This window comes from Capra hircus, chromosome 27, assembly GCF_001704415.2.
Source record: "Capra hircus breed San Clemente chromosome 27, ASM170441v1, whole genome shotgun sequence".
NCBI classification, from domain to species: domain Eukaryota; kingdom Metazoa; phylum Chordata; class Mammalia; order Artiodactyla; family Bovidae; genus Capra; species Capra hircus.
The window spans coordinates 11,017,596-11,045,149 of NC_030834.1; the positions used below are offsets into that span (position 1 = coordinate 11,017,596).

The 27,554-nt window shown below is 36.5% G+C and overlaps 1 protein-coding gene across 2 annotated transcripts in view; it reads left to right on the forward strand.

The window, feature by feature from the left end:
• LOC102168418 (disintegrin and metalloproteinase domain-containing protein 2) overlaps positions 1-27,554 on the forward strand; it is a 119,529-nt gene that overhangs the window by 27,042 nt on the left and 64,933 nt on the right. For both annotated transcript variants that reach the window (XM_005698846.1, XM_005698847.1), the window contains exons 7-10: positions 3,309-3,365; positions 15,715-15,786; positions 16,230-16,396; positions 17,623-17,704. In XM_005698846.1, coding sequence (XP_005698903.1) covers positions 3,309-3,365; positions 15,715-15,786; positions 16,230-16,396; positions 17,623-17,704 — 378 coding nt within the window. The remainder of the gene's footprint in view (positions 1-3,308; positions 3,366-15,714; positions 15,787-16,229; positions 16,397-17,622; positions 17,705-27,554) is intronic.

Here is a 27,554-nt window from a genome sequence, read left to right on the forward strand (position 1 = left end):
TGTGTATGCCCAGAAGTGGGATTGCTGGGTCATAAGGTAGTTCTATTTGCAATTTTTTAAGGAATCTCCACACTGTTCTCCATAGTGGCTGTACTAGTTTGCATTCCCACCAACAGTGTAGGAGGGTTCCCTTTTCTCCACACCCTCTCCACCTCCCAAAATTCTGGAAATAAAAGCAAAAATAAACAAATGGGATCTAATTAAAATTAAAAGCTTCTGCACAACAAAGGAAAATATAAGCAAGGTGAAAAGACAGCCTTCTGAATGGGAGAAAATAATAGCAAATGAAGCAACTGACAAACAACTAATCTCAAAAATATACAAGCAACTTATGCAGCTCATTTCCAGAAAAATAAACGACCCAATCAAAAAATGGGCCAAAGAACTAAATAGACATTTCTCCAAAGAAGACATATGGATGGCTAACAAACACATGAAAAGATGCTCAACATCACTCATTATTAGAGAAATGCAAATCAAAACCACAATGAGGTACCACTTCACACCAGTCAGAATGGCTGCGATCCAAAAATCTGCAAACAATAAATGCTGGAGTACTATTGTTTTTCAAGATTGTTTTGGCTATTCTTGATGCTGTCAATTTCCAAATAAATGTTAGCATTCATTTATTTTCATTTCCCAAAAATGAAAGCTGAGATTATGTTGAGTCTGTGTTGTTTCAGTCCACTACCATGGAGTAAAATGTTAAGGGTGAAATAACATAAAAACTCCCCGGAATTTTCGACTCACTTTACCCTCTGATAAAATTCTCCTGCCTCTCTCTGTGTATCACCTTCTCTCTCTTTTCTTTATACACTCATACTCTACATAATGATATTTACTGTGTTGTGCTCAGTTGCTTAGTCGTGTCCAACTTTTTGTGACCCCAGTAACTGTAGCCTGCCAGGCTCCTCTGTCCATGGGATTTTCCAGGCAAGAAGAGTGGAGTGGGTTGCCATTTCCTTCTCCAGTATTTCCTGTGTAAAGTCTCAGGTTTTTGTTTGTCTTATATATTATTTTGTATATTTTTTCATGGTTTTATCTACTGTAATTTATAGATCTCCCACTCTCATTCTTTTTTTTCTTAGTTATTGAGCTGATGTAGCACATGATAATTGCCCAAGTTAAACAAAATACACACACACACACATTAACTATCTACCTACTTACATGTTTTTCTATCTGTATTGTCTGTCTGTCATCTATCAACATCTTCATGTCCCTTCTCACTCCCTGAATATTCTTACCAGTGATCTTTGTCATTTTCTAATTTTAATTTTTCACTCCAACTATATTGCAATTGGATTACTTAGCAGTGTTCTCTAGTCTTCTTCCCTAGATCCAATTCTTTAGTGATTCCTTTACCAAAGTAAATTTTCAGGAAATTGGTGTCAACCTCATATAACACGTATCCAAGAAATTGGTTTTATTTATTGACTGCTTTCTTTCACTAAATAAAATAGCTTTTGAGGTCTTCTGAACTCTTAGCACCTACCCACCTTTCCAATACACATTTCTTGGCATTATTTTATGCACCTTTGTCTTAAATTTTGATTGTTTTTCTAAAATAGACTATCTTATCTTAAAGATACTTATGTATCTTTTCTCTTGAAAGTTTATTGTCCAGCAAATAAATGAATAAATTATTATCAACTAAGTATCATCAGTCCTTATCTCAAAGATGAAAATAAATAAGGATTACTTCAGGAAATGTAAGTCAGCTAACCCTTATGTTGGGCTTCCGAGGTGGTGCAATGGTAAAGAACCCGCCTGCCAATGCAAGTGACGCAGGAGACACAGTTCAAACCCTGAGTCAGGAAAGTCCCCTGGAGAAGGAAATGGCAGTCCATACCAGTATTCTTGCCTAGGAAGTCCCATGGACTGAGGAGCCTGGCAGGCTGCAGTCCATGGGGTCACAAAAGAGTCGGACACGACTTAGCAACTAAGCAGCAGCATCAGTAGCAACTTACGTTGATTAAAACAAAGAAATAACTTTGAATCCTTCAAATCATTAATATAACCCTAACATAATTAATATAAATGCTTGTGTTTATCCTCCAGTAAAGTAGTGTCTTTTCCTTGTTTCATCTTAAATGAAAGGATGGAGTCCTATAAGCAAAACTATCATGAAACATTTCGTGCTTACCTTTGGATGGAAATTATAATAAATCAGTTAGACTGTAAGGGGATTTCATTTGCATTGTTTTGAAAAAAAAAAAACCCAAGTCTTCAAGGCTTTAAAAGAATTTTTAAAGGTGGAAAAAATGAATGATCATGCAGCCCTGAATTTGTCTTAATGACCTTATTAACTTTTTCTCTTTAAATTACTATAGTCTTCATTCTTCTCATCTTTGCTAAGTCCCAGATTAGTTTTTCCGTCTTTATTGCTCCTCCTTATGTTAAGGAAAATGGTTTAAGTAAAATGTGATAGTTTTGAACTTTCAAGGATTTAAATGTCAATGTAAAAAGAAAAAAAATGCAGACTTCAAACATAATAAACGTTTTCTCAATTTTTGAAATTTGATTCTCCTTTTCTGCTTCTATATATTTGTTCATTGCTTGTTGATGGTATTAGTAACTATTTTGAGTTAAATACACTACAATCTTAGCATGTCCACAAAGACTGTCTCATAAGTTTTCCTTAGAATATTCCTCCTAGGTTAAATTCATATAAAAATAATGATGGAAACAAGTAATATTTTACTGATGGTAGTTAAAACAAGTATTACTTTGTCCCTAGAAAGTGGCAGGGTGTAAATCACACAGATCATAAGCCCACTGGGCCTCACATTTGTGCCTAAGTTATCCACTGTAGTCTGTGATGACACTGTAATCAGATTCCACATCCTGAGATATCTATGGCGCAGTTTAAGAAACTCAGTCATTTTGTTTCTCTGTTGCTCACATTTTTCTGAGGTCATTTATACAAGGATTAGCTTTATCTTCAGATGAAATTCCACCCCTCCAAACAGAGAGGTGCCCTTACTCTTTCAAGGTCACAAATAAAATCATAACACATAATAATGTATGTGTGATGTATGATGGAATCATTATGTATGATGGAATCAAATGAGTAGCCCTGTACCAATGGAAGGTAAAGTTATTTTCTGAGTAAATTAGTTGATTGTTTTCTGAGTAAATTAATTGATTGAACAGATGCAAAAGAGGCTACAAAGACAATAGTCTGAAAATGACTTCTATTTTCATATATAAAATTGAATTTCTAACATTGAATTTGTGAAGTAGTGATATTACTTAAAATATTTAAATAGCTCTTCAATTTTTACCTAAGTTTGTGATTTTTTTAGCCTCTTCCAGACTTCTCTCAGTATATAGAAATGCATATTGTAGTTGAAAAAGACTTGGTAAGTATACTCTCATTTATTTGTCTCATGTTAATTTATATTAGCAATGGGAGGTTATAAAAAATGTTGGGATAAATTTTTAACACGGAACAATAAATAATAACTTCTGCTTTAATGAATTTAAATTTTTGGTATTGGTAGTAAACAGAAAATCATATCTCTATTAGTTTATTTTTCATTTTATATAATTAATATAAATGAAAACATCTGTTACATACACAATAGTTTCTGAGTAATTTTTATTCACCATTCTCATACTCATAACCAGAGACGGAATGGCAACCCACTCCAGTACTCTTGCCTGGAGAATCCCATGGATGGAGAAGCCTGGGATTCTTCCCATGGATGGAGGAGTCCATGGGGTCGCTCAGAGTCAGACACGACTGAGCGACTTCACTTTCACTTTTCACTTTTCACTTTCATGAATTGAAAAAGGAAATGGCAACCCACTCCAGTGTTCTTGCCTGGAGAATCCCAGGGATTGGGGAGCCTGGTGGGCTTCCGTCTATGGGGTCACACAGAGTTGGACATGGCTGAAGTGACTTAGCAGCAGCAGCAGCAGCATACACGTAACATCTAGTAACCTTTGATCTTTTTACTGTCTCCATAATTTTGCCTTTTTGAGACTGTCACATAGTTGAAATGTGAGGTTTATAGCCACGACAGATTGTCTTCTTTGCCTTGGTAGCATGCATTTAACTTTACTATGTGCCTTATCATGGACTTAATTTCTAATTTCTTTTTACAACTCAATAACATTGTATTGTCTGTATATACCACAGTTTGTTTATCCATTCACCTTCTAAAGGGCATCCTGGTTGCCTCCACATTCTGGCAGTTATGAATCAAGCTGCTGTAAATATCCCTGCCCAACTTTTTTCAAGGACGTATGTTATCTCCTTTGGGTAAACATCTAGCAGCATGATTGCTACATCATACGATAACAGTCTTTTTTTTCTTGTTTGGTGGTTTGTGTGTGTGAGAAATTGCCAAGCTGTCTTCCAAGGTGCCTTTTCCATTTTGTGTTCAGTACTTTAAATATAATATCTTCTGGCCCCTGAAGTTTTTGCTAAGAAATTGGCTAGTAATCTTATTATCATCCCTTTTACATGGTTAGTTGCTTTTTTCTTATTGTCTTCAATATTAGTATTCTTTTTGTTTTTAGCTTTAGATAATTTGATTATAATGTGTCTTGGTGTGAGTCCCTTTGGTTTTATCCTTCTTAGAATTTCTTAAGCTTCCAGGATTTGTGGGTTCATGTGTTTAATCAAATTTGACAAGCTTTTGGCCATTATTTAGATAATTTCTCTTTTTTTTCTGAGATTCTCTTTATTTGTATATTGTACTACATAATGGTATCCCAGAAGTTCCTCCCTTTCTTTTTTCTTTTTTGTTCTCAGACTCAACAATTTCAATTATCCTTTTCTCAAGTTTACTGATTCTTTTTTATGCACCTTTAAATCTGCTGTTGAATCCTTCCACTCAACTTTTAATTCAGTTATTGCGTTTTCAATGCCAGAATTCTGTTTGATTTCTTTTATAATTCTATATCTTTGTTGATATGCTCGTTTTATTCATACATCATTTTCCTGACTTCCCTTCATTCTTTTCATCCTTTAGCTTTTTTAAAACAACTTTTTATTTTGGAGTATAAGCAATTAACAATATTGTGATAGTTTCAGGTGCAGCAGATCGACTCAGTCATACATGCACATGTATCCATTCTACCCCAAGCTCCCCTCCCATCCAGGCTGCCACATGACATTGAGCAGAGTTCCCTGTGCTGTACAGTAATCCCCTGTTGGTTATCCATTCAAAATAAAGCTCTGTGTACATGTCCATCTCCTTTAGCTCTTTGACCATATTTTAGATAGTTGTGTTAAGCCCTTTGTCTAGTAAGTCTCCAAGTTCTAAGGACTGGTTTCTGCCCATTTATTTCATTCCCTTGAGCTATGCTTTTGTTTTTGTTTACTAGTTTGCCTTATAATATAGATGGAATGTTCATTTTCTGTTCAAATGTATACTGATGAATAATGATGGTGGGGCTTCCCCAGGGGCTCAGCAGTAAAGAATTTGCCTGCAATGCAGAAGCTGCAGGAGACATGGGTTCTGTCCCTGGGTGGGGAAGATATCCTGGAGGAGGGCATGGCAGCCCACTCCAGTATTCTTGCCTGGAGAATCCCATGGACAGAGGAGCCTGGTGGGCTACAGTCCATAGGGTTACAAAGAGTCTGACATGACCGAAGCAACTGAGCAAGAAGCAAGAACATGCACATAGTGATGTTATTTGTCAGTGGAGCCTTTGGGAATGGCTTAGGTCATGAAAGTGGAGCCCTCATGAATGGGATTAGTGCCCTTATGAAAGAAAGGCCACCTGTTCTACCCTGTGAGGACATAGCATGTTCTCATCAACACAGAATTGATGTCTGTGGCTAGGGACTTAACCTTTAAACTTTCCAGCCTTCAGAACTGTGAGAAACAAATGGTTGTTGTTTGAAACCAAGTTTTATGGTGTTTTTGTTATAGTAGCCCAAACTGACTAAGGTATCTTGTGATTTTTGTTGAAAATTCAGCATTTAAAAAAATAACCACTTTTTAAACCATTTTGGGGGACTGGCTCTATGTCAGGGTAGCCTTTCACTGATTAGCTGGGTTACCTCTTAGTCCATGTGGTGAAAGTTTAAGATGTTCTCAGGTCTCTCTGACCATATGTCTTGCCTGGGCTTGTGGGATTCACTATATATATATATATATACATGGCTACTTTTCAATATCTCAATTTCCAAAAAGTCTCACCCCAGCTTCTTTTTAGGGCTTTATATGTATATATTTCCACCTGTAATCTCTTGCTCCTATATTTCCAGCTGTAATCTCTTGTTCCAAGTATCTGTGGGTCTGTCATAACCTTGAAGTTTTAACAAGCAGTGACCACCCCTATCTGCTACCTGAAAACTGAGTTAAGTAACACAGAAATCAGTCATTTGGACACTTTCCAGATACATTAGAAAATTGCAAATAAGGTCTTCCCTGCTCCACCTGGTATAAGAGAGGAAACTGGGAAACAGATGGGCCTTTCCTCCAGACTAAACCATGCTATGCTGGGGAGGAAGTAGGGCATAGGAGAGTAAATACCACACAATTTCCTGTCATTTTCAAGGTGGGTTTTTCTTGGTTGGACATTGACTTGGCTGCTGTAGACCTTTGGATGTTTGCCAGAGGTTTGCCAGAGGCTCCAATGGGTTATTATATCAACCATTTTCTGATTGTCTTTTGATATTTCCAGAAAAAAACAAAGGCTTGGTGTTTTCTGGTTCTCCCTTTTGCTGATTTCACTTCCATGAAGAATATTTTTAATTATTTTACCAAGGCTGCTTCAAAATCTTTGTCATATATATTTCTAATAAATGATGTACTTCGGTGTTGACATGTATTGACTGACTTTTGTTCCTCACCATAATTCAAAGTATCAATTCTTCAACACTCAGCCTTCTCTATGGTCCAGTCTCACATCTCTACATGACTATTAGAATAACCACAGCTTTGACTATATGGACCTGTGTCAGAAAAATGATATCCCTTCCTTTGAATATACTGTTTAGGCTTGCATTAGTTTGTCATAGCTTCCCTTCCAAGGAGCAAGCATCTTTTAATTTCATGGCTGATTATTGGTTGTATGCCTGTGTGTGTGTGCTAAGTCACTTTAGTTGTGTCTGACTCTGTTTTGGCCTTTTTCCCACACTTTGATTAGGTTGTTTGCTTTTCTGGTATTGAGTTGTATGAGCTGCTTGTGTATTTTGGAAAGTAATCCTTTGTCAGTTGTTTCATTCCCTATTATTTTCTCCCTTTCTGAGGGTTGTCTTTTCACCTTGCTTACAGTTTCCTTTTCTGTGCAAAAGTTTTTAAGTTTAATCGGGCCTCACTTGTTTACTTTTATTTTCATTTCCATTACTCTAGTGGGTGGGTCATAGAGGAACTTGCTTTGATTTATATCATCGAGTATTCTGCCTATATTTTCCTCTAAGAGTTTTATAGTTTCTGGTCTTACATTTAGGTCTTTAATCAATTTTGAGTTTATCTTCGTGTATGGTGTTTCATTCTTTTACAGGTAGCTGTCCAGTTTTCCCAGCACCATTTATCGAAGAGGCTGTTTTTGCTCCATTGCATATTCTTGCCTCCTTTGTCAAAAATAAGGTACCCATAGGTACATGGGTATATTTCTGGGCTTTCTATCTTGTTCCATTGGTCTATATTTCTGTTTATGCACTAGTACCATACTGTCTTGATGAATGTAGCTTTGTAGTATAATCTGAAGTCAGGAAGGTTGATTCCTCCAGCTCCATTCTTCTTTCTCAAGACTGTTTTGGCTATTCAGGGTCTTTTGTGTTTCCATGAATTGTGAAATTTTTTGTTCTAGTTCTGTGAAAAGTGCCATTGGTAATTTGATAGACATCGCATTGAATCTGTAGATTGTGTTTGGTAGTATTGTCATTTTCTCAATATTGATTCTTCAAACTCTGCAACATTGAATATCTCTCCATCTGTTTATTTCATCTTCAACTTCTTTCATTAGTGTCTTATAATTTTCTGTGTACAGTTCTTTTGTCTCCTTAGGTAAGTTTATTCCTAAATGCTTAATTATTTTGTTGCAATGGTGAATGGGATTGATTGCTTAATTTCCCTTTCTGATTTTTTGTTGTTAGTATATAGAAATGCAAGTGGTTTCTGTGCATTGATTTTGTATCCTACAACTTTGCTAAATTCACTGATTAGCTCTAGTAGTTTTCTGATACTATCTTTAGGGTTTTCTGTGTACAGTATCATGTACATCTCACTGTTCGTCATCTGCAAACAGTGAGAGCTTTATTTCTTCTTTCTTTTTTTTTATTTTTATAACATTTTATATATTTCTTCTTTCTTGATCTGGATTCCTTTTATTTCTTTTTCTTCTCTGATTGCTGTAGCTAGGACTTCCAGAACTATGTTGAATAATAGTGGTGAAAGTGGACACCCTTGTCCTGTTCTTAATCTTAGAGGGAATGCTTTCAATTTTTCACATTGAGAATAATGTTTGCTGTAGGCTTATCACATATGGTCTTCACTATGTTGAGGTAGGTTCTTTCTATGCCCATTTTTTGAAGAGTTTTAGTCATAAATGGGTACTGAATTTTGTCAAAGGTTTCTTCTGCATCTATTGAGATGATCATATGGTTTTTATCTTTCACTTTGTTAATATGGTGTGTCACATTGATTGATTTCTGTATACTGAGGAATCCTTGCATCCCTGGAATAAACCCAGTTTGATCATGGTATATGAGCTTTTTGATGCATTGCTGAATTCTGTTTTCTAAAATTTTGTTGAGGAGTTTTTCATCTATGTTCATCAGTGATATTGGCCTGTAGTTTTCTTTCTCTGTGTTGTCTTTGGTTTTGGTATCAGGCTGATGGTGGCCTTGTAGAGTGAGTTTGGAAGTGTTCCTTCCTCTGCAATTTTTTGAAAGAGTTTTAGAAGGATAGGCACTAGCTCTTCTCTAAATGTTTGATAGAATTCTCCTGTGAAGCCATCTGTTCCTGGGCTTTTGTTTTGGGGGAGATTTTTTATCACAGCTTCAATTTCAGTGTTTGTAATTGGGTTGTTCATGATTTCTGTGTCTTTCTGGTTCAGTATTGGAAGATTGATCTTTTCTAAGAATTTCTTTCAGGTTATCCATTTTATTGCCATATAATTGTTCATAATAGTCTGTTAATATCCTTTGTATTTCTGCATTGTCTGTTGTAACCTCTCCTTTTTCATTTCTAATTTTGTTGATTTGCTTCTTTCATTTTTTTTGTGATGAGTCTGGCTAAAAGTTTATCAATTTTGTTTATCTTCTCAAAGAACCAGCTTTTGGCTTTATTAATCTTTACTATTGTTTCATTTCTTTTATGCTTATTTCTGCTCTGGTCTTTATGATTTATTTACTTCTACTAATTTGGGGATTTGTTTGTTCTTCTTTTTCCAGTTGTTTTAGGCATAAAGCTAGGTTGTCTATTTGATGTTTTTTCTTGTTTTGTGAGGTAGGATTGTATTGCTATAAACTTCCCTCTTAGAACTACTTTTGCTGCATCCCATAGGTTTTGAGTTGTCATGCTTTCATTGTCATTTTTTTCTAGAAATTTTTTTATTTCCCTTTTGATTTTTTCAGTAACCAGTTGTTCTGTAGATACATATTGTTTAATCTCCAAGTGTTTGTGTTTCTACAGTTTTTTTTTTTCTTATAATTGATATCTAGTCTCATTACGTTGTGGCCGGAGAAAATTCTTGATATAATTTCAATTTTATTAAATTTACTGAGGTTTTATTTGTGACCCAAGATGTGGTCTATCCTAAAGAATGTTCCACGTGCGCTTGGGAAGAATGTGTATTCTTCTGCACTGGATGGAATGCCCAGAAGTTATCAATGAGATCCATCTCGTCTAATGTATCCTTTAAGATTTGTGTTTCCTTATTTTTTGTTGTGATGCTCTGTCCATTGGTATGAGTGGGCTGTTAAAGTCTCCTACTGTTATTGTGTTATTGTCAGTTTCTCCTTTTATGTCTGCTAGTGTTTGTCTGAGGTACTCAGGTACTCCTGTGTTGGGTGCATCATCAGTTCAGTTCAGTCGTGTCTGACTCTTTGCAACCCCATGAATTGCAGCACTCCAGGCCTCCCTGTCCATCACCAAATCCTGGAGCTCACCCAAACTCACGTCCATCGAGTCAGTGATGCCATCAGGCCATTTCATCTTCTGTCATCCCCTTATCTTCCTGCCCCCAATACCTCCCAGCATCAGGGTCTTTTCCAGTGAGTCAACTCTTTGCATGAGGTGGCCAAAGTACTGGAGTTTCAGCTTTAGCATCATTCCTTCCAAAGAACACCCAAGACTGATCTCCTTTAGAATGGACTGGTTGGATCTCCTTGCAGCCCAAGGGACTCTCAAGAGTCTTTTCAAAAACCACAGTTCAAAAGCATCAATTCTTCGGTGCTCAGCTTTCTTCACAGTCCAACTCTCTCATCCATACATGACTATTGGAAAAACCATAGCCTTGACTAGACGAACTTTTGTTGGCAAAGTAATGTCTCTGCTTTTGAATATGCTATCTAGGTTGGTCATAACTTTCCTTCCAAGGAGTAAGCGTCTTTTAATGTAATGGCTGCAATCACCATCTGTTGGATATATCGATATTTACAATTGTTATGTCTTCCTCTTGGATTGGTCTCTTTATCATTATGTAGTGTCCTTCCTTATCTCTTGTAAACTTATTTATTTTAAGGTCTATTTTGTCTGATATGGGGATTGCTACTCCAGCTTTCTTTTGCTTCCCATTTGCATGCAATATATTCTTCCATCCTCTCACTTTCAGTCTATATGTGTCTTTAGATCTGAAGTGAGTTTCTGGTAGACAGCATATATTTGGGTCTTGTTTTTATGTCCATTCAGCCAGTCTGTGTCTTTTGGTTGGAGCATTTTATCTGTTTACATTTAAAGTAATTTTCATATATATGTTCCTATTGCCATTTTCTTAACTGTTTTCATTTGTATATCTTTTTCTTCTCTTGTATTTCTTGACTATATAAGTCCCTTTAACATTTGTCCTAAAGCTTTGGTCATACTGAATTCTCTTAACTTTTGCTTGTCTGAAAAACTTTTTATCTCTCCAACAATTTTGAATGAGATCCTTGTCAGTTACAGTAATCTTGATTGTAAATTTTTCCCCTTCAGTGCTTTAAAAATATCCTGCCATTCCCTCCTGGCCTGCAGAATTTCTGCTGAAAGATCAGATGTTAAACCTATGAGATTTCCCTTGTATGCTACTGTTGCTTTTCCTTTGCTGCTTTTAATATATTTCCTTTGTCTTTAGTCTTTGTAAGTTTGATTAGTATGTACTTGATGTGTGTCTCCTTGGGTTTATCCTGTATGGGACTCTTTGCACCTCTTTGAACTTGATTGACTATTTCCTTTTCCTTGTTGGGGAAATTTTCAACTATAATCTCTTCAAATTTTTTCTCATGCTCTTTCTTTTACTCTTCTTCTTCTGGGACCTCTATAATTCAAATGTTGGTAAATTTGATATTGTCCCAGGGGTATCTGAGGCTATCCTCAGTTCTTTTCATTCTTTTTACTTAATTCTGCTCTTCAAAAGTTATTTCCACCATTTTATCTTCCAGCCCACTGATTTATTCTTCAGCTTCAAATATTCTGCTCTTGATTCTTTTTAGAGTATTTTTAATTTCAGTCATTGTGTTGTTTGTGTGTTTATTTTTTAATTCTTCCAGGTCTTTGTTAATGGATTCTTGCATTTTCTCCATTCTGTTTTCAAGGTTTTTGATCATCTTTACTATCAGTATTCTGAATTCTTTTTCAGGGAGCTTGCTTATTTCCTCTTCATTTATTTGGACTTCTGTGTTTCTAGTTTGTTCCTTCATTTGTGTAGTATTTCTCTGCTTTTCTTTTTTTTTTTTAATCTTCTTGTGTTTGCGGTCTCGTCTTCCCAGGCTTCAAGGTTGAATTCTTTTTTCCTTTTGGTTTCTGCCCTCCTAAGTTTGGTCCGAGTTTTGTGCTGAGTTGTTTTTTTGGTTTTTTTTTTTTCCCCTCTGATTGGCAAGGTTGAGTGAGGTGATAATCCTATCTGCTGATAATTAGGTTTGTACTTTTGTTTTGTTTGTTGTTTAGAAACAAATGCTAATGCTTGTTGGGTAATGCTGGGTCTTATATTCAGGTGGTTTCCTTTGTGTGAGTTCTCACTATTTGATACTCCCTAGAGTGAGTTCTACAGTAGTCTAGGATCTTGAAGTCAGTGCTCCCACTCCAAAGGCTCAGGGCTTGATCTCTGGTCAGGAATGAAGATTCCACATGTGGTTTGTTATGGCATTAAGTGAGGTTAAAACAAATACTCAAAAACGAGAAACCAAAGGTGAACCTCAGACAAATGGCAGTTACAAAATCAGGCAAAGACTAATTTATATAAAAAAATATATACATATGCACCCATAAGCAAATTCAAAACAGTTAGACAAAAGTACAGTAGATTTCCCTGGGAAACAAAGGAAACCAAAAATTATGTCTACCAGTTAAGAATAAAACTAGCTAAAGCATAAACTGGAAGACAGAACTAAAGCAAGGTGCCAGGTGGGGAATAAAGCAATGAAGACAAAGCTAATAAATATGTCGAATGGAAAGGAAAGAAAGAAAGAATAGATATGCAAAGTTAAATAGAGGTAGATAAAGAAAATTTATATACATTAAAGATTAACTGCAAGGGGAAGAGAACAGTAGGAAAAGCAAACAAAGGTATAAATGTATAAAAAATAATAATAGGTTTTAAAGAAATTAAAATTTTAAAAGGAGGGGAAAAAAAGGAAAACTCCATAGAACTACAAAAGCACAACATAGAGGCAGGGGTTTATAACAACAATTTTTTAAAAATGTGACTGAGAAAAGAGAAAAAAAGAAGCTCCAAAAGCTTAATTAGATTTCATAGTGCCAAAAAAGTTGGCAGCCAGGGCAGCATGAAATATAGTGCTCTAGAAGGGTATGGCAACCAGTATTGGCCAATAAACTCCAGTATTCTTGCCTGGAGAACTCCCCTGACAGAGAAGGCTGGCAGACCACAGTCCACAAAGTCACAAAGAGTTGAACATGTCCGAAGGGACCCTGCGTGCATAGACGCAAGACTTTATGCCTGTGGCAGCTTTGCCCCAGTGAGGGTTGATCCTGAAGGTGGTGCAGCTGCTTGGCTTTCAGGGACCCTAGGTGCCAAGTGTGCAAGGGCACAGACTGCCTCCGTCACAGGACTTATGACCCTATCAGAGTCTTTCTTCAAGTTTCTTGTAGCTGGCGATCAGAAGGCCCCTGTAGCCAGTGTTTCTCTGCATCTCTGACTGTTCAAGCACTTGCCTGGGGTCCATCTCTGTTGTTCAACCCATTAGGCACATAGAGGGCACCCCTCCTCCAACGCTGGCTGGAGCCCTACTGTGTAGTCTTGCACATCAGTCACTTAAAGGAGCACCCTGGGTGGGGTCCTACTCTGTAGTTCAGTGTGTCAGGTGTTTGAGGGCCAGCCTCTCTATTGTTCAGCTGCTGATGCAGGCATGTGCAGAGAGAGGGTATGATGATGGCTCCACTCCCTCCATGTGACAGCCGTATTGCCTTGCTTCCATGGCTGCCTGGCTTTCCTCTACAGGCTTTTCCCATCACAATCTCCTCTCTCACATCTCCTTGATCCGTCTCTCCACAGTCAACAGCACCCCTTGCCCTGGGATTGCTCCACAGTCCTTAAACTTCAAATTCCCACCCAATGCGCCTTCTAGGGAACCTACATCCCTGTCCCAGGTAGGTATGGCTGTGGCAAGCACTGTCTTAATTCTCATTCCATTTAGGTGCCACAGTTCAGTTGTTTCAGTATCAGCCTTAAATGTTTCTCTTCTGACTCAGACAATTGCCCCGATGTTGGGATTGGACCCCTGCTTCACTTTCCCCACCCACTGAGGGCAGGTCCAGTCCTAGTAACACTCCTATTTTTCTCCCTAGTTCCTTCATCCTACCAAATTTTGCATGGTTCTATAAATTCCTTTCCACTGGTCAGGTACTCTTGTCCACTCTCAGCTGGTGTTCTGCATGTATTTCTGTGTCTGACGGTGTATTCTTGATGTATCTGTGGAGAGAGATGTACTCCAGTCCATCTACTCCTCCGTCTCCTTGTTCTCTCCCTTCTTCAGTTTCTTTAATCAATGTCTTTATATAGTTTTCAGTGAAAAGATCTTTCATTTCCTTGGTTAAATTTATTCCTAGGTATTTTATTCTTCTGATGCAATTGTAAATGGTATTGTTTTTTCAGTTTTGCTTTCTGATAGCTTATTATTGTTGAGAGATAATATAACCGATTTTTGTAAATTGGTTTTGTGTCTTGCAACTTTAGTGAATTTCTTTCTAGTTCCAACAGTTAATGGGCTTCCCTGGTGGCTCAGATGATAAAGAATCTGCCTGCAATGCAGGAAACCCAGCTTTGATCCCTGGGTTGGAAAGAACCCCTGGAGAAGGAAATGGCTACCCAATCGAGTATTCGTGCCCAGAGAATTTTATAGACAGGAGCCTGGTGGGCTACAGTCCAAAAGAGTTGGACACAACTGAGCAACTAACACTTTCATTTTAGGGTTTTCTATTTATGTCACCTGCAAATAGTGACAGTTTCATTTCTTTCTTTCCCAGTTTGAATATCTTTTAGTTGTTTTTCTTGCCTAATTGCTCTGACCAAGGCTTCCAATACTATGCTAAGTAAAAGTGGCAACTATAGGTATCCTTCTCTTGTTTCTGGTCTTATTGGGAAAGTTTCCAACTTTACACTGCTGAGTGTGATGTTGATCATGGCCTTTATTATGTTGTGGCGTATTCTCTCTATATTCACTTTGGTGAATTTTTATCCTGAAAGCAGATTGAAATTTATTAAGTGCTTTTTCTGCATCTATTGAGATGATCATATAATTTTTTTTATTCTTCATTTTGTTAACGGGGTTTATCACACTGATTGATTCAGAGAGATTGAACTATTCTTGGATCCCTGGAATATATCTCACTGGATCATGGTGTATGATCCTTTCAGTGTGTTGTTGAATTCATGTTGCCAATATACTCTTGAGGATTTCTCCACCTATATTCATTAGGAATTTGGCCTATAATTTTCTTTTATTCATGCTATTTTTGAGTGGTTTTGATATTAGGATAATGCTGGCCTCATAAGTCAGTTTAGAAAGTTTTCTTCTTTTTGTGAAAGCTTGTAGTGTCTTTTTTGCTTGTTTTTCATTTTCACACTAATATATATCATGTTATCTATAATAATAGATAATGTTTCAGTTCAGTTCAGTTGCTCAGTCATGTACGACTCTTTGAGACCCCATGAATCACAGCCAGGCCTCCCTGTCCATCGCCAGCTATCAGAGTTCACTCAAACTCATGTCCATCGAGTCAGTGATGCCATCCAGCCATCTCATCCTCTGTCGTCTCCTTCTCCTCCTGCTCCCAATCCTTCCCACCATAAGGGTCTTTTCCAATGAGTCAACTCTTCGCATGAGGTGGCCAAGGTATTGGAGTTTCAGCTTTAGCATTAGTCCTTCCAGTGAACACCAATGAACATCTTTTTTTTTTGTTTTTCATTTTCACACTTAATATATATCATGCTATCTATAATAACAGATAATGTTTAAAAACTAATAAATTGGTAATTTAAAAAATTTCTTAACTCATGCTTTTACAATTTAAGTATAATAACCATCGTTAGATAGTAAGAAATATATATGTATGTATTTAGATCTAAAATGCAAGTTATCTTTTTCAGTATAATCATATGGGTGCTGATACGACTATTGTCATTCAAAAGATTTTCCAGTTGACTGGATTGACCAATGCTGTAAGTGTTTACTTATGCATTTGCTTGTGTTACCTAAACAGTTTTCAGAGTTTGGTTTTTTTGTTTTTTTGTTTTTTAATGAACCTGCCTGAATACACATGTTGTGTGAAAGAGGACAAATATGTAACCATTTTAAGTTTTCTAGCTCTTTAATTGCAGTAATAATTATAAATACCTACTTAGGGTTTTGTAAGGATTAAATTAGGTAAAGCACTTGACATTGGCCTGGCTTAATTAAGTACAAGCAAATCAAAGTGTTCCTTATTACTTGTTTTATTTGTGATATTTATTACTCACTAATAGAATTTATAAGATCCAATCCAGATTTGCAGTTTATATTTTTAATGTGTATGTCATATATAGTGTTTATTTTTGCAGATAAATTCCCAAATTTATTTAAGCCATATAGTTTGAACATATTTTCTTTATGTCTCCTATTTTAGATTTTTACTTCATTTAATATTACAGTAATTCTATCTTCATTAGAGCTTTGGATAGATGAAAATAAAATTCCAGTAACTGGAGATGCTAATGAATTATTACACAGATTTTTAAAATGGAAACGATCTTATCTTGTTCTACGTCCACATGATGTGGCGTTTTTACTTGTGTAAGTATATCTTGTCATTACTAAATCTTGCACATTAGAAAGCATATGTAATTTGACCTAATTTCTGACAGGCCGTTAAGGAAAAAATATCTTGTCATTTCTTTATATACAATACCCTGTGAATAGTATTTTTCACAACATACTTTTTATAGCAGAATTACTAATATCAATTACTCTGTATATTGGCTGATAGTTAAAACTCACTTCAACCTTACTAAAGTATGTCTTCTTACACTGAGTATATAACATATCATTAAATGTGCCTAAGTGGTGGCACTAGTGGTAAAGAAACTGCCTGCCAATGCAGGAGACTCAAGAGATGCGAGTTCAGTCCTGGGGTTGGGAAGATCCCCTGGAGTAGGAAATGGCAACTCACTTCAGTATTTTTGCCTGGAAAATACCATAGGCAGAGAAACCAGGTGGGCTACAGTCCATGGGGTCACAAAGAGTTGGACACAACTGAGTAACTAACACTTAACTAAATGTAAAATATTAGCAATATCTATTTGAAGAAATGTATTCTATGAATTTAGAGATGTAGCCTTCTTTTTATGCTTTGTTTCTATAAAACAAAAGCAAATAATGATAAAGTGGAAACACTATTGTACATTTCAATATCTCTAATGTACTATATTCACAATCAACCACATTTTTAAAAATACAAGCCTCCATTTCTATTTAATAATCTCTTTGTTTTTATCTTATCAATATTCAGGACCCATATGTATTATATATTATCATATTATGTAAAAACCATATATATAATTATAAAATTTTAACCTTTTATATTATTTTTCTTCCCCAAATACACATACCTTTGCATGGTTAGACCAGGCTAATTATATCTGATTAAGAGGAGGTTTCAACCCAGAAGCTTACTCTGCCCATTTGTCAACTAAATTATCTTAGCTTTCTAGTTTTAAGGAATTTTATTTATTTTTATTATGTTTACTTTTTAAGAATAAGCAAATTTTGAAAATAAAAAAGAATTTTCATTATTGTCTAAAAATTAATGATAATTCACTTTTTATTATTTTTAATCTATATTACTATTTTAAAAATAAGCAGGCATGTATCATCCATTTCTATGCTTTCTTATCCTAGTGTTAAGTGGAAATATCTGAAATTGTTGTTTGAGTATGCAAAACAACAAAGTACTAGTTAAATTTAATATTAATTGTGCTTAATTTTGCAAAGTTATATGATCATGCTTTTTTAAACTTAAGTTACAGAGAAAAATCAAATTATATTGGTGCAACCTTTCAAGGGAGGATGTGTGATAAACACTATGGAGGAGGTGTTGCTCTGGTATGGTATGATTTAATTTACTTGGCTAAGATGTATAAATGAGATGCTATTTAGATTAATATGCAATTAACTTTCTATAGTTTATTATGGCTAAGTATACATGAACTGTGAACTTCCAGATGTTCAAGCTGGTTTTAGAAAAGGCAGAAGAACCAGAGATCAAATTGCCAACATCCATTGGATCACTGAAAAAGCAAGAGAGTTCCAGAAAAACTTTTATTTCTGCTTTATTGACTATGCCAAAGCCTTTGACTGTGTGGATCACAATAAACTGTGGAAAATTCTGAAGGAGATGGGAATACCAGACCACCTGACATGCCTCTTGAGAAACCTGTGTGCAGGTCAGGAAGCAACAGTTAGAACTGGACATGGAACAACAGACTGGTTCCAAATAGGAAAAGGAGTACGTCAAGGCTTTATATTGTCACCCTGCTTATTTAACTTCTATGCAGAGTACATCATGAGAAATGCTGGACTGGATGAAGCACAAGCTGGAATCAAGATTGCCAGGAGGAATATAAATAACCTCAGATATGCAGATGACACCACCCTTATGGCAGAAAGCAAAGAAGAGCCTCTTGATGAAAGTGAAAGAAGAGAGTGAAAAAGTTGGCTGAAAGTTCAACCTTCAGAAAACTAAGATCATGACATCTAGTCCCATCACTTCATGGCGAATAGATGGGGAAACAGTGGAAACAGTGAGAAACTTTATTTTCTTGGGCTCCAAAATCACTGCAGATGTTACTGAAGCCATGAAGTTAAAAGACACTTACTCCTTAGAGGAAAAGTTATGACCAACCTAGACAGCATATTAAAAAGAAGAGTTTGCCAACCAAAGTCCATCTAGTTAAGGCTATGGTGTTTTCAGTAGTCATATATGGATGTGAGTGTTGGACTATAAAGAAAGCTCAGGGCCGAAGAATTGATGCTTTTGAACTGTGGTTTTGGAGAAGACTCTTAAGAGTCCCTTGGACTGCAAGGAGATCCAACTAGTCCATCCTAAAGGAAATCAGTCCTGAATATCCATTGGAAGGACTTGATGTTGAAGCTGAAACTCCAATACTTTGGCCACCTGAAGACCTGACTCTTTGAAAAGACCCTGATCCTGGGAAAGACTGAAACAGGAGGAGGAGGGGATGACAGAGGATGCAGTGGCTGGATGGCATCACTAACTTGATGGACTTGAGTTTGAGTAAACTCCAGGAGTTGGTGATGGACAGGGAAGCCTGCAGTGCTGCAGTCTATGGGGTTGCAAAGAGTCAGACATGACTGAACAACTGGAATGAACTGAACTGAACTGATATTAAAATTTGCATAATGATTCTAGGGATCTTTTCCTGCTGCTGACAAAAATGTGTGAACTATTAAAAGTCCTCATTTAACTTAATATATATATATAACTTTTAAAATTTTCCTCTAATGAGTTCAAATTATCCTCTTTAGAAAGTTAGGGTAGTGATCTATTTTATAGTTTTATAAGATGCTCATAATTTTTTCATATACTCAATATTTAATAATTTTAATATCAATTAATTTTATATAAATAATTTTAATTTTGAGCTTTTCTCCATTGTTTAGCTAATTTAATTATGAACTGGGTTAAAATTAAACTCCTGTAACTATCAATTGCCTCAAAATGCTTCCTGGGATATGGGTGAAGAATAATAACATCATCAAATGCACTAATTAGCACTTCTAGTAGAAAATCTTGATGTGCTTAATATTGGCATGTTTTTGCTTCTATTGCATAATACTTTGATTATTCCTGACATACCAAACTTGCCTTTTTAAATTTTTTGTTTGTTTGTACACAGTCATCTGGAGTTTTAGAAAGGCAATGCATCATGCACTTCTTCAGTACATAAGTGAAGATATAAGAAGAATCAATGAAATGGAGAAATAAATTTCATACTTTAAATTCATAATTCATGAAAATATGGCTTATCTTTTACAGCAAATGATTATCTAGTCTCAAAAGCTAGAATTTGCTTCATTTACCCAGTCATAGGCAACTCTGAAAAATCTTAAGACTTTCCAATGCAACCGGTTTAGCTACCAAGTGGAAGGATATCTCCTTGTTTACTGGTCTCTGTACTGAAAGGAGCAATCAGAGAACTCTTCTAGTATTCTTCTTTCTTATTTTCCACACTTCACTGGGGTAATCACTGCCTAACCCTTCGCTGGAAAAATTAACAACAGCTGATATTCACAAAAATGCAATACTGAAGAAAATAGTCAAAGCTCATGTCCTCTAATACTTAAACACCCACCACCCTCTCCCCTGCTTAACCCCCAGAGTTGTGGAATAAATTCTAAGAACCAAATTTTTTCTATGCTGCTTCTTCCTAAAAGCTTATGGGTGAAACCAATCCAGGTAGTTCTGGGGTGAGTAAAAGCAAGTAAATATAATCAGCAGAAAATTTTTGATGTCTGCAGCTCTTTGCCCTTGGGTTCCTCCGCTCATCTATCCTAACACAAGTTCACTCACAAGGATGGACACAAATTAGCTCTTGGCAGCACAAGTTACATACATTACATGCTACCAGACATGTCATCTGTTGACTTCAGTTTGTGGACTATACGATCCCAAGTGTTAAACTTTCTCAGAATAAAACACACTACACAACACTGACAACGTGAGGCAGAACTGTGAGTAGCTGTAGGCAAGGAACTTTAAACAAAACAAAGTGTTCAGTATCAAAGATGCAGACTCGTTGGAAACATTAAATGTGAACAAGAAAATAGCCATAATAAATTGCATGAAAAGTACATATGAAGATAAATTATCAAATTGGGAAGTCAGAACTGGGACCTCTCTCAGAAGACACTGGAGAAGTTACAGACAACATTAAAAGACATGGATGACTGAAGCAACGGAGATAAAATTTTTAAAGTCAAAAGAACACTTTTGAAGAAAAAAATGGAGATAATTTCACAGAATGATAGTCATGACACACTGTGTCTAGCCACTACCAGATCAACAAGATTCCTGCACCAGCAAAGTCCCCCTGGAGTAGGCCCATGATCCCTGGCAGTATGGGATGAAAGTGGGTTGTCTGATGAAAAGGATACATGGAAAGCCAAAAAAGAAGAGATAAAAATGCATACCTATAATGGAATTAAAATATCAAAGAAAAGCTATGTTTCTAAAAAGAAAAAAGTAATATAACAATGTGTAACAAGGAAGACATTCCATAGGGTAAAAAGCCACATGGATGCAAAAAGACTTTTTTCTTAAAATATTGAGCTAAAAGTACTTTGAAGGCAAGATTCATATTTTTAAAAAATGTTTTAATTCAAACATAAGGAACAATAAAAATATTTTCAGTCACATAAGTCCTCAAACAATTTGTAAATAAGACTAACATTCATAACATATTTGTATAAATTATTTATGAAGAGCCACAAGGATTATGAAAACTGCTTCCCTAGTGGTTCAGATGGTAAAGAATCTGCCTGCAATGTGAGAGACCCGGGTTCAATCCTGGGTAGGGAAGATCCACTGGAGAAGGGAATGGAAACCCACTCCAGTATTCTTGCCAGGAGAATCCCATGGACAGAGGAGCCTGGAGGGTTACACTCCATGGGGTCACAAAGCGCTGGACAGACTGACTAACACATATGCATGCATAAACTGAGTGAATGTTGCTAAATGTTATTGTTACCTTAAAAGGAAAATTGAGAGCTTCCCCGGTGACTCAGTGGTAAAGAACCCACCTGCCAATGCAGAGGACATGGGTTTGGTCCCTGGTGAGGTTGGGAAGGTCCCCCAGAGAAAGAAATGGCAACCCACTCCAGTATTCTTGCCTGGGAAATCCCCTGGATAGAGGAGCAGTGGTGAGCTACAGTCCATGGGGTTGCAAAAGGGTCCCACACGACCAAGCAATTAAACAGAAACCGAAAGGAAAATAGCTGAAACTGGGCTAGGATTGAGGTGCATGGCAAAGAAAAGTCTGTACAAAACTAGAACTCATAGCTTCTGTGATAGAGTGGAGAGGATTGTGCGTGCTCCATCACTCCGTTGTTTCTGACTCTTTGCGACCCCTTAGGCTGGAGCCCACCAGGCTCCTCTGTCCATGAGATTTCTCAGGCAAAAATACTGGAGTCGGTTGCCATTTCCTACCCCAACAGGATCTTCCCAATAGAGGGATCAAATCCTTGTCTTCTTGTCTCCTGCATTGGCAGGCAGAGTAAAGAGGAGATAAAAATGAAATGAAAGCATATGATAGGACTTGTCTTCTTAAGAAAACAGGAAAGATATTAATATGTTCTAGAAAGAAGTAAGGGTATATGAAATGGAAGTTAGTCTTAAAAGCAACCAAGAAGAGAACTATACCAAATAATAGTCTAGTAGAAGAAATGTAAATACAGTCAAGGAAGAAAAAGCATGAAAACAATAATGTAAAATAAAATGACCAGAAAATAATCAAATTAAATGGTTTAAATAATGGGGTCACACAGTCGGACACAACTGAAGTGACTTAGCAATAGAATGACAATCATGTGAATGTAGATGAATTAAACCAATTAAGTGAATCTCTGATGGATTTTTTAAAAAGTTAAGTTCAAATATTAGTTCTTTATAAGAAATACATTAATAAGACAAAGTATTGGAGAAGGAAATGGCAGCCCACTCCAGTGTTCTTGCCTGGAGAATCCCAGGGACAGGGGAGCCTGGTGGGCTGCCGTCTATGGGGTCGCACAGAGTCGGACACGACTGAAGCGACTTAGCAGCAGCAGCAGCACATGCTACAGCATGGATGAAACTATTATGCTAAGGAAAAGAAAACAGGCCAAAAAGATCATATAGGAATCTATTTATAAGAAATATGTTAAATAGCCAAATGTATACAGACAGAAAGTAGAGAGCTCGGGGAAAAGGAGAATGGAGGGTGACTTCTCATGGGGATATTTCTTTTAATATATTCTAAAATTATTTGGGAATTTTGCATAGTTCTGTGAATATATTAAAACCATTGCATTATACATGTTAAGTGGCTATGTTCCATTGGCATATGAATTTTATGTCAATAAAGTTGCTTTTAAAAATTGTAAAAAAAAAAAAGAAATACATTAATAAGACAAAGTGAAGGTGAATATAAGATAACAAAATATACCTCAGTTAAATAAGTAAACGTGAGAAAATGAAGTTTAGATTACAATACACTATAGATATAATAGCAAACAGGCATAAACATCAGTGTAGTTTTCCATGTAAAAGTTTTATAAATATTTTGTTTGATTTATTCCTAAGCATCCCAGTAAATACTATATTGTTTGATGATATCAGTAAATACTGCATTTTAAGTATAATTTATGAGTTTCTGTTATATTGAAAAAAAATGTATTGACTGATTGGTATAAAATTATATATATATATTTACTTCTAATAGTTTTAGAGATAAATTTTGTGTCCAGTTTTGCCATATGTGAATAAAACAATTTTATTCTCTTTTCTCTTACCAATATGTATATCTTTTATTTTTAGTTTTGTTCTCCTATTGAATTGCCTAGGATCCCAAGAGCAATTCAAGTTAACAATGTTTAATTGAATTTATAGTAGACACTTTTGTATTATTTCCTCAAGGAAAAATCTCTCAATATTGTACTATTAGATATTATGTTTGTTCTAGATATCATAGACATTTTTCACATAAAAAAATCTCGTGTACTAATATTTTTAATCTTCTAAACTTTAAGTGATGTATTTTTTATACTATCTTTATTTTTGAAGGGAAATTAACTCCATTTAAACACATGATTTTTTTTCTAAATGTCCCATTTTAGTAGCAGAATTTTTTACTATAGTTTTTGGTATGCTTATATAGATCTTTTCTTACTCTGTTGAATTGTTTCCTCTTTCACATAGAATTCAATTTTCTTTTTCAATATTGTAGTGATGTCAGTGCAATCCTAATGAAAATCTCAGCAACCTTTTTGGGGTAAAATTGACAAGCTTATGTTGAAATCTTATACATATAAACATAAAAAAAGGAAATAGATAAAGCAAGATTGGAAATTGAGGATATTTTTAAGATATAAACTTATTATAAAACTGTGGTAATTCAGATATTACAGTGTAAATAAATTTATCAATATAACAAAATAGGAAGTCTAGATATAGACCTCGACATATATAATCAAATGATTTTCAACAAGAAAAATACATTCATGTACTAAGAAAAATGAAATATAAAATTAAACTTTAATATTTATAATAGACTTCCAGTCGAAAGCACTGGTAAAGAGAGTCATAATGGGAAGTTGTGAATGTCTAAAGACATTACTATAAAATAATTCATGCTAAACCTTGAGGAGTGGGAGTCTTCAGGCAGAATAGTTAGGGAAATTAGTATCTAGTGAATTTGACAAAAAATAAAGCTGAAAATCGGTGAGCTATTTATCCAACCAGAAATATGTGGAAAGATGGAAACAACATTGTTCTAAAACATGTGGAACACAGGAAACAGTGAAGACAAAAGCAGAAATCAAAGAAAGAGATGACAGGTAGAACAGAGATATTCTAAAAGGATATTAAGTCCTTGAAAATGCTTTTAGAAAAACAAATTTGAGGGAACTGGTTATTTAATTCTTATATTTGCATTTCCTAGTAATATCTGGAGCAAGAAATGGCAGCCCACTCCAATATTTTTGCCTGGAAAATGGCATGGACAGAAGACAGTCACACGGTCACAAAGAGTCAGACACAACTGAGCATGTGTGCAATAAAAAAGATATATCAGGATAATATAATAAAAATTGAAAGGACTCAATGCAGGCTATTTTGGGTGGGATCATGAAATAAAAACTTTGAACCAGAGAAGGGTTTTAAGAAGAGGAATGAATGATAAGACAAAAGCCGTCATGGGAAATCAGAACCCATGAGAATGATCATTAAATTCGAGACTTTCAGGTGGGAATGAATATCAGGAAAGAAGATGATTGTGAAAATATTGTCAAAGGAAGGAGCAGTCTATAAGCACATAGAGCCTTATTGATCTTAGCAAATAGTTTTGAATATTATCCTCTTTGCAATGAAAAGGCATTGGAAGTTTTGAAGCCACAGAGAAATATTTTTCTGGTTATATAGAAAAGTGAATGTGAGGACTGGAGATCCACAGCAAGTAGCCTAAGGAGACAGTTCTGAATGATTGGTATTTAGTCAGTTCAGTTCAGTCGTTCAGTATGTCCAACGCTTTGTGACTCCCATGAACCGCAGCATGCTAGGGCCCCCTGTCCATCACCAACTCCAGGAGTCTACTCAAACCCATGTCCACTGAGTTGGTGATGCAAACCAACCATCTATCTCATCCTCTGTCATCCCCTTCTCCTCCTATCCTCAATCTTTCCCAGCATCAGAGTCTTTTCAAATGAGTCAGCTCTTCGCATAAGGTGGACAAAGTATTGGAGTTTCAGCCTCAACATCAGTCCTTCCAATGAACACCCAGGACTGATCTCCTTTAGGATGGACTGGTTGGATCTCCTTGCAGTCCAAGGGACTCTCAAGAGTCTTCTCCAGCATCACAGTTCAAAGGCATCAATTCTTCGGCGCTCAGCTTTCTTCACAGTCCAACTCTCACATCCATACATGACCACTGGAAAAACCATACCCTGGACTAGACAGACCTTTCTTGGCAAAGTGATGTTTCTGCTTTTCAATATGCTCTCTAAGTTGGTCATAACTTTCCTCCCAAGGAGTAGTGAAGTTTCTCAGTCGTGTCCGACTCTTTGCGACCCCATGGACTGTAGCCTACCAGGCTCCTCTGTCCATGGGATTTTCCAGGCAATAGTACTGGAGTGGATTGCCATTTCCTTCTCCAGGGGATCTGCCCAACCCAGGGATTGAACCCAGGTCTCCCGCACTGTAGAGAGACACTTTACCATCTAAGCCACCAGGGAAGTCCCAAGGAGTAAGCGTCTTTTAATTTCATGGCTGCAATCACCATCTGCAGAGATTTTGGAGCCCAAAAAAATAAAGTCTGAGACAGTTTCCACTGTTTATCCATCTATTTCCCATGAAGTGATGGGACCAGATACCATGATCTTAGTTTTCTGAATGCTGAGCTTTAAGCCAACTTTTTTACTCTCCTCTTTCACTTTCATCAAGAGGTTCTTTAGTTCTTCTTCACTTTCTGCCATAAGGGTGGTGTCATCTGCATATCTGAGGTTATTGATATTTCTCCTGGCAATCTTGATTCCAGCTTGTGCTTCTTCCAGCCCAGCATTTCTCATGGTGTACTCTGCATATAAGTTAAATAAGCAGGGTGACAATATACAGCCTTGACGTACTCCTTTTTCTATTTGGAACCAGTCTGTTGTTCCATGTCCAGTTCTACCTGTTGCTTCCTGACCTGCATATGGACATCCTAAGAGGCAGGTCAGGTGGTCTGGTATTCCCATATCTTTCAGAATTTTCCACAGTTTACTGTGATCCAAACAGTCAAAGGCTTTGGCCTAGTCAATAAAGCAGAAATAGATGTTCTTCTGGAACTCTCTTACTTTTTCGATGATCCAGCAGATGTTGGCAATTTGATCTCTGGTTCCTCTGCCTTTTCTAAAACCAGCTTGAACATCTGGAAGTTCACGGTTCATGTATTGCTGAAGCCTGGCTTGGAGAATTTTGAGCATTACTTTACTAGCGTGTGAGATGAATGCAAATGTATGGTCATTTGAGCATTCTTTGGCATTGCCTTTCTTTGGGATTGGAATGAAAACTGACCTTTTCCAGTCCTGTGGCCACTGCTGAGTATTCCAAATTTGCTGGCATATTGAGTGCAGCACTTTCATAGCATCATCTTTCAGGATTTGAAATAGCTCAACTGGAATTCCATCACCCCCACTGGTTTGTTCATAGTGATGCTTCCTAAGAACCTCTTGACTTCACATTCCAGAATGTCTGGCTCTAGGTGAGTGATCACACTGTCATAATTATCTGGGTCATGAAGATCTTTCTTGTACAGTTCTTCTGTGTATTCTTGCCACCTCTTCTTAATATCTTCTGCTTCTTTTAGGTCCCTACCATTTCTGTCCTTTATTGAGCTCATCTTTGCATGAAATGTTCCCTTGGTATCTCTAATTTTCTTGAAGAAATCTGTAGTCTTTCCCATTCTACTGTTTCCTCTATTTGTTTGCATTGATCACTGTGGAAGACTTTCTTATCTCTCCTTGCTATTCTTTGGAACTCTGCATTCAAATGGGCATATCTTTCCTTTCTCCTTTGCTTTTCGCTTCCCTTCTTTTCACAGCTATTTGTAAGGCCTCCTCAGACAGACATTTTGCTTTTTTCCATTTCTTGTTCTTGGAGATGGTCTTGATGCCTATCTCCTGTACAATGCCATGAACCTCCATCCATAGTTCATCAGGCACTCTGATCTAGTCCCATAAATCTATTTCTCAATTCCACTATATAGTCATAAGCGATTTGATTTAGGTCATGCCTGAGTAATCTAGTGGTTTTCTCCACGTTCTTCAATTTCAGTCTGAATTTGGCGATTCTGAGTTCATGATCTGAGCCACAGTCAGCTCCCAGTCTTGTTATTGTTGACTGTATAAAGCTTCTCCATCTTTGGCTGCAAAAAATATAATCAATCTGATTTCAGTGTCGACCATCTGGTGATGTCCATGTGTAGAGTCTTCTCTTGTGTTGTTGGAAGAGGGTGTTTGCTATGACCAGTGCGTTCTCTTGGCAGAACTCTATTAGCCTTTGCCCTGCCTCATTCTGTATTCCAAGGCCAAATTTGCCTGTTATGCCAGGTGTTTCTTGACTTCCTACTTTTGCATTCCAGTCCCCTAGTTCTAGAAGTTCTTGTAGGTCTTCATAGAACTGTTAACTTCAGCTTCTTCAGCGTTA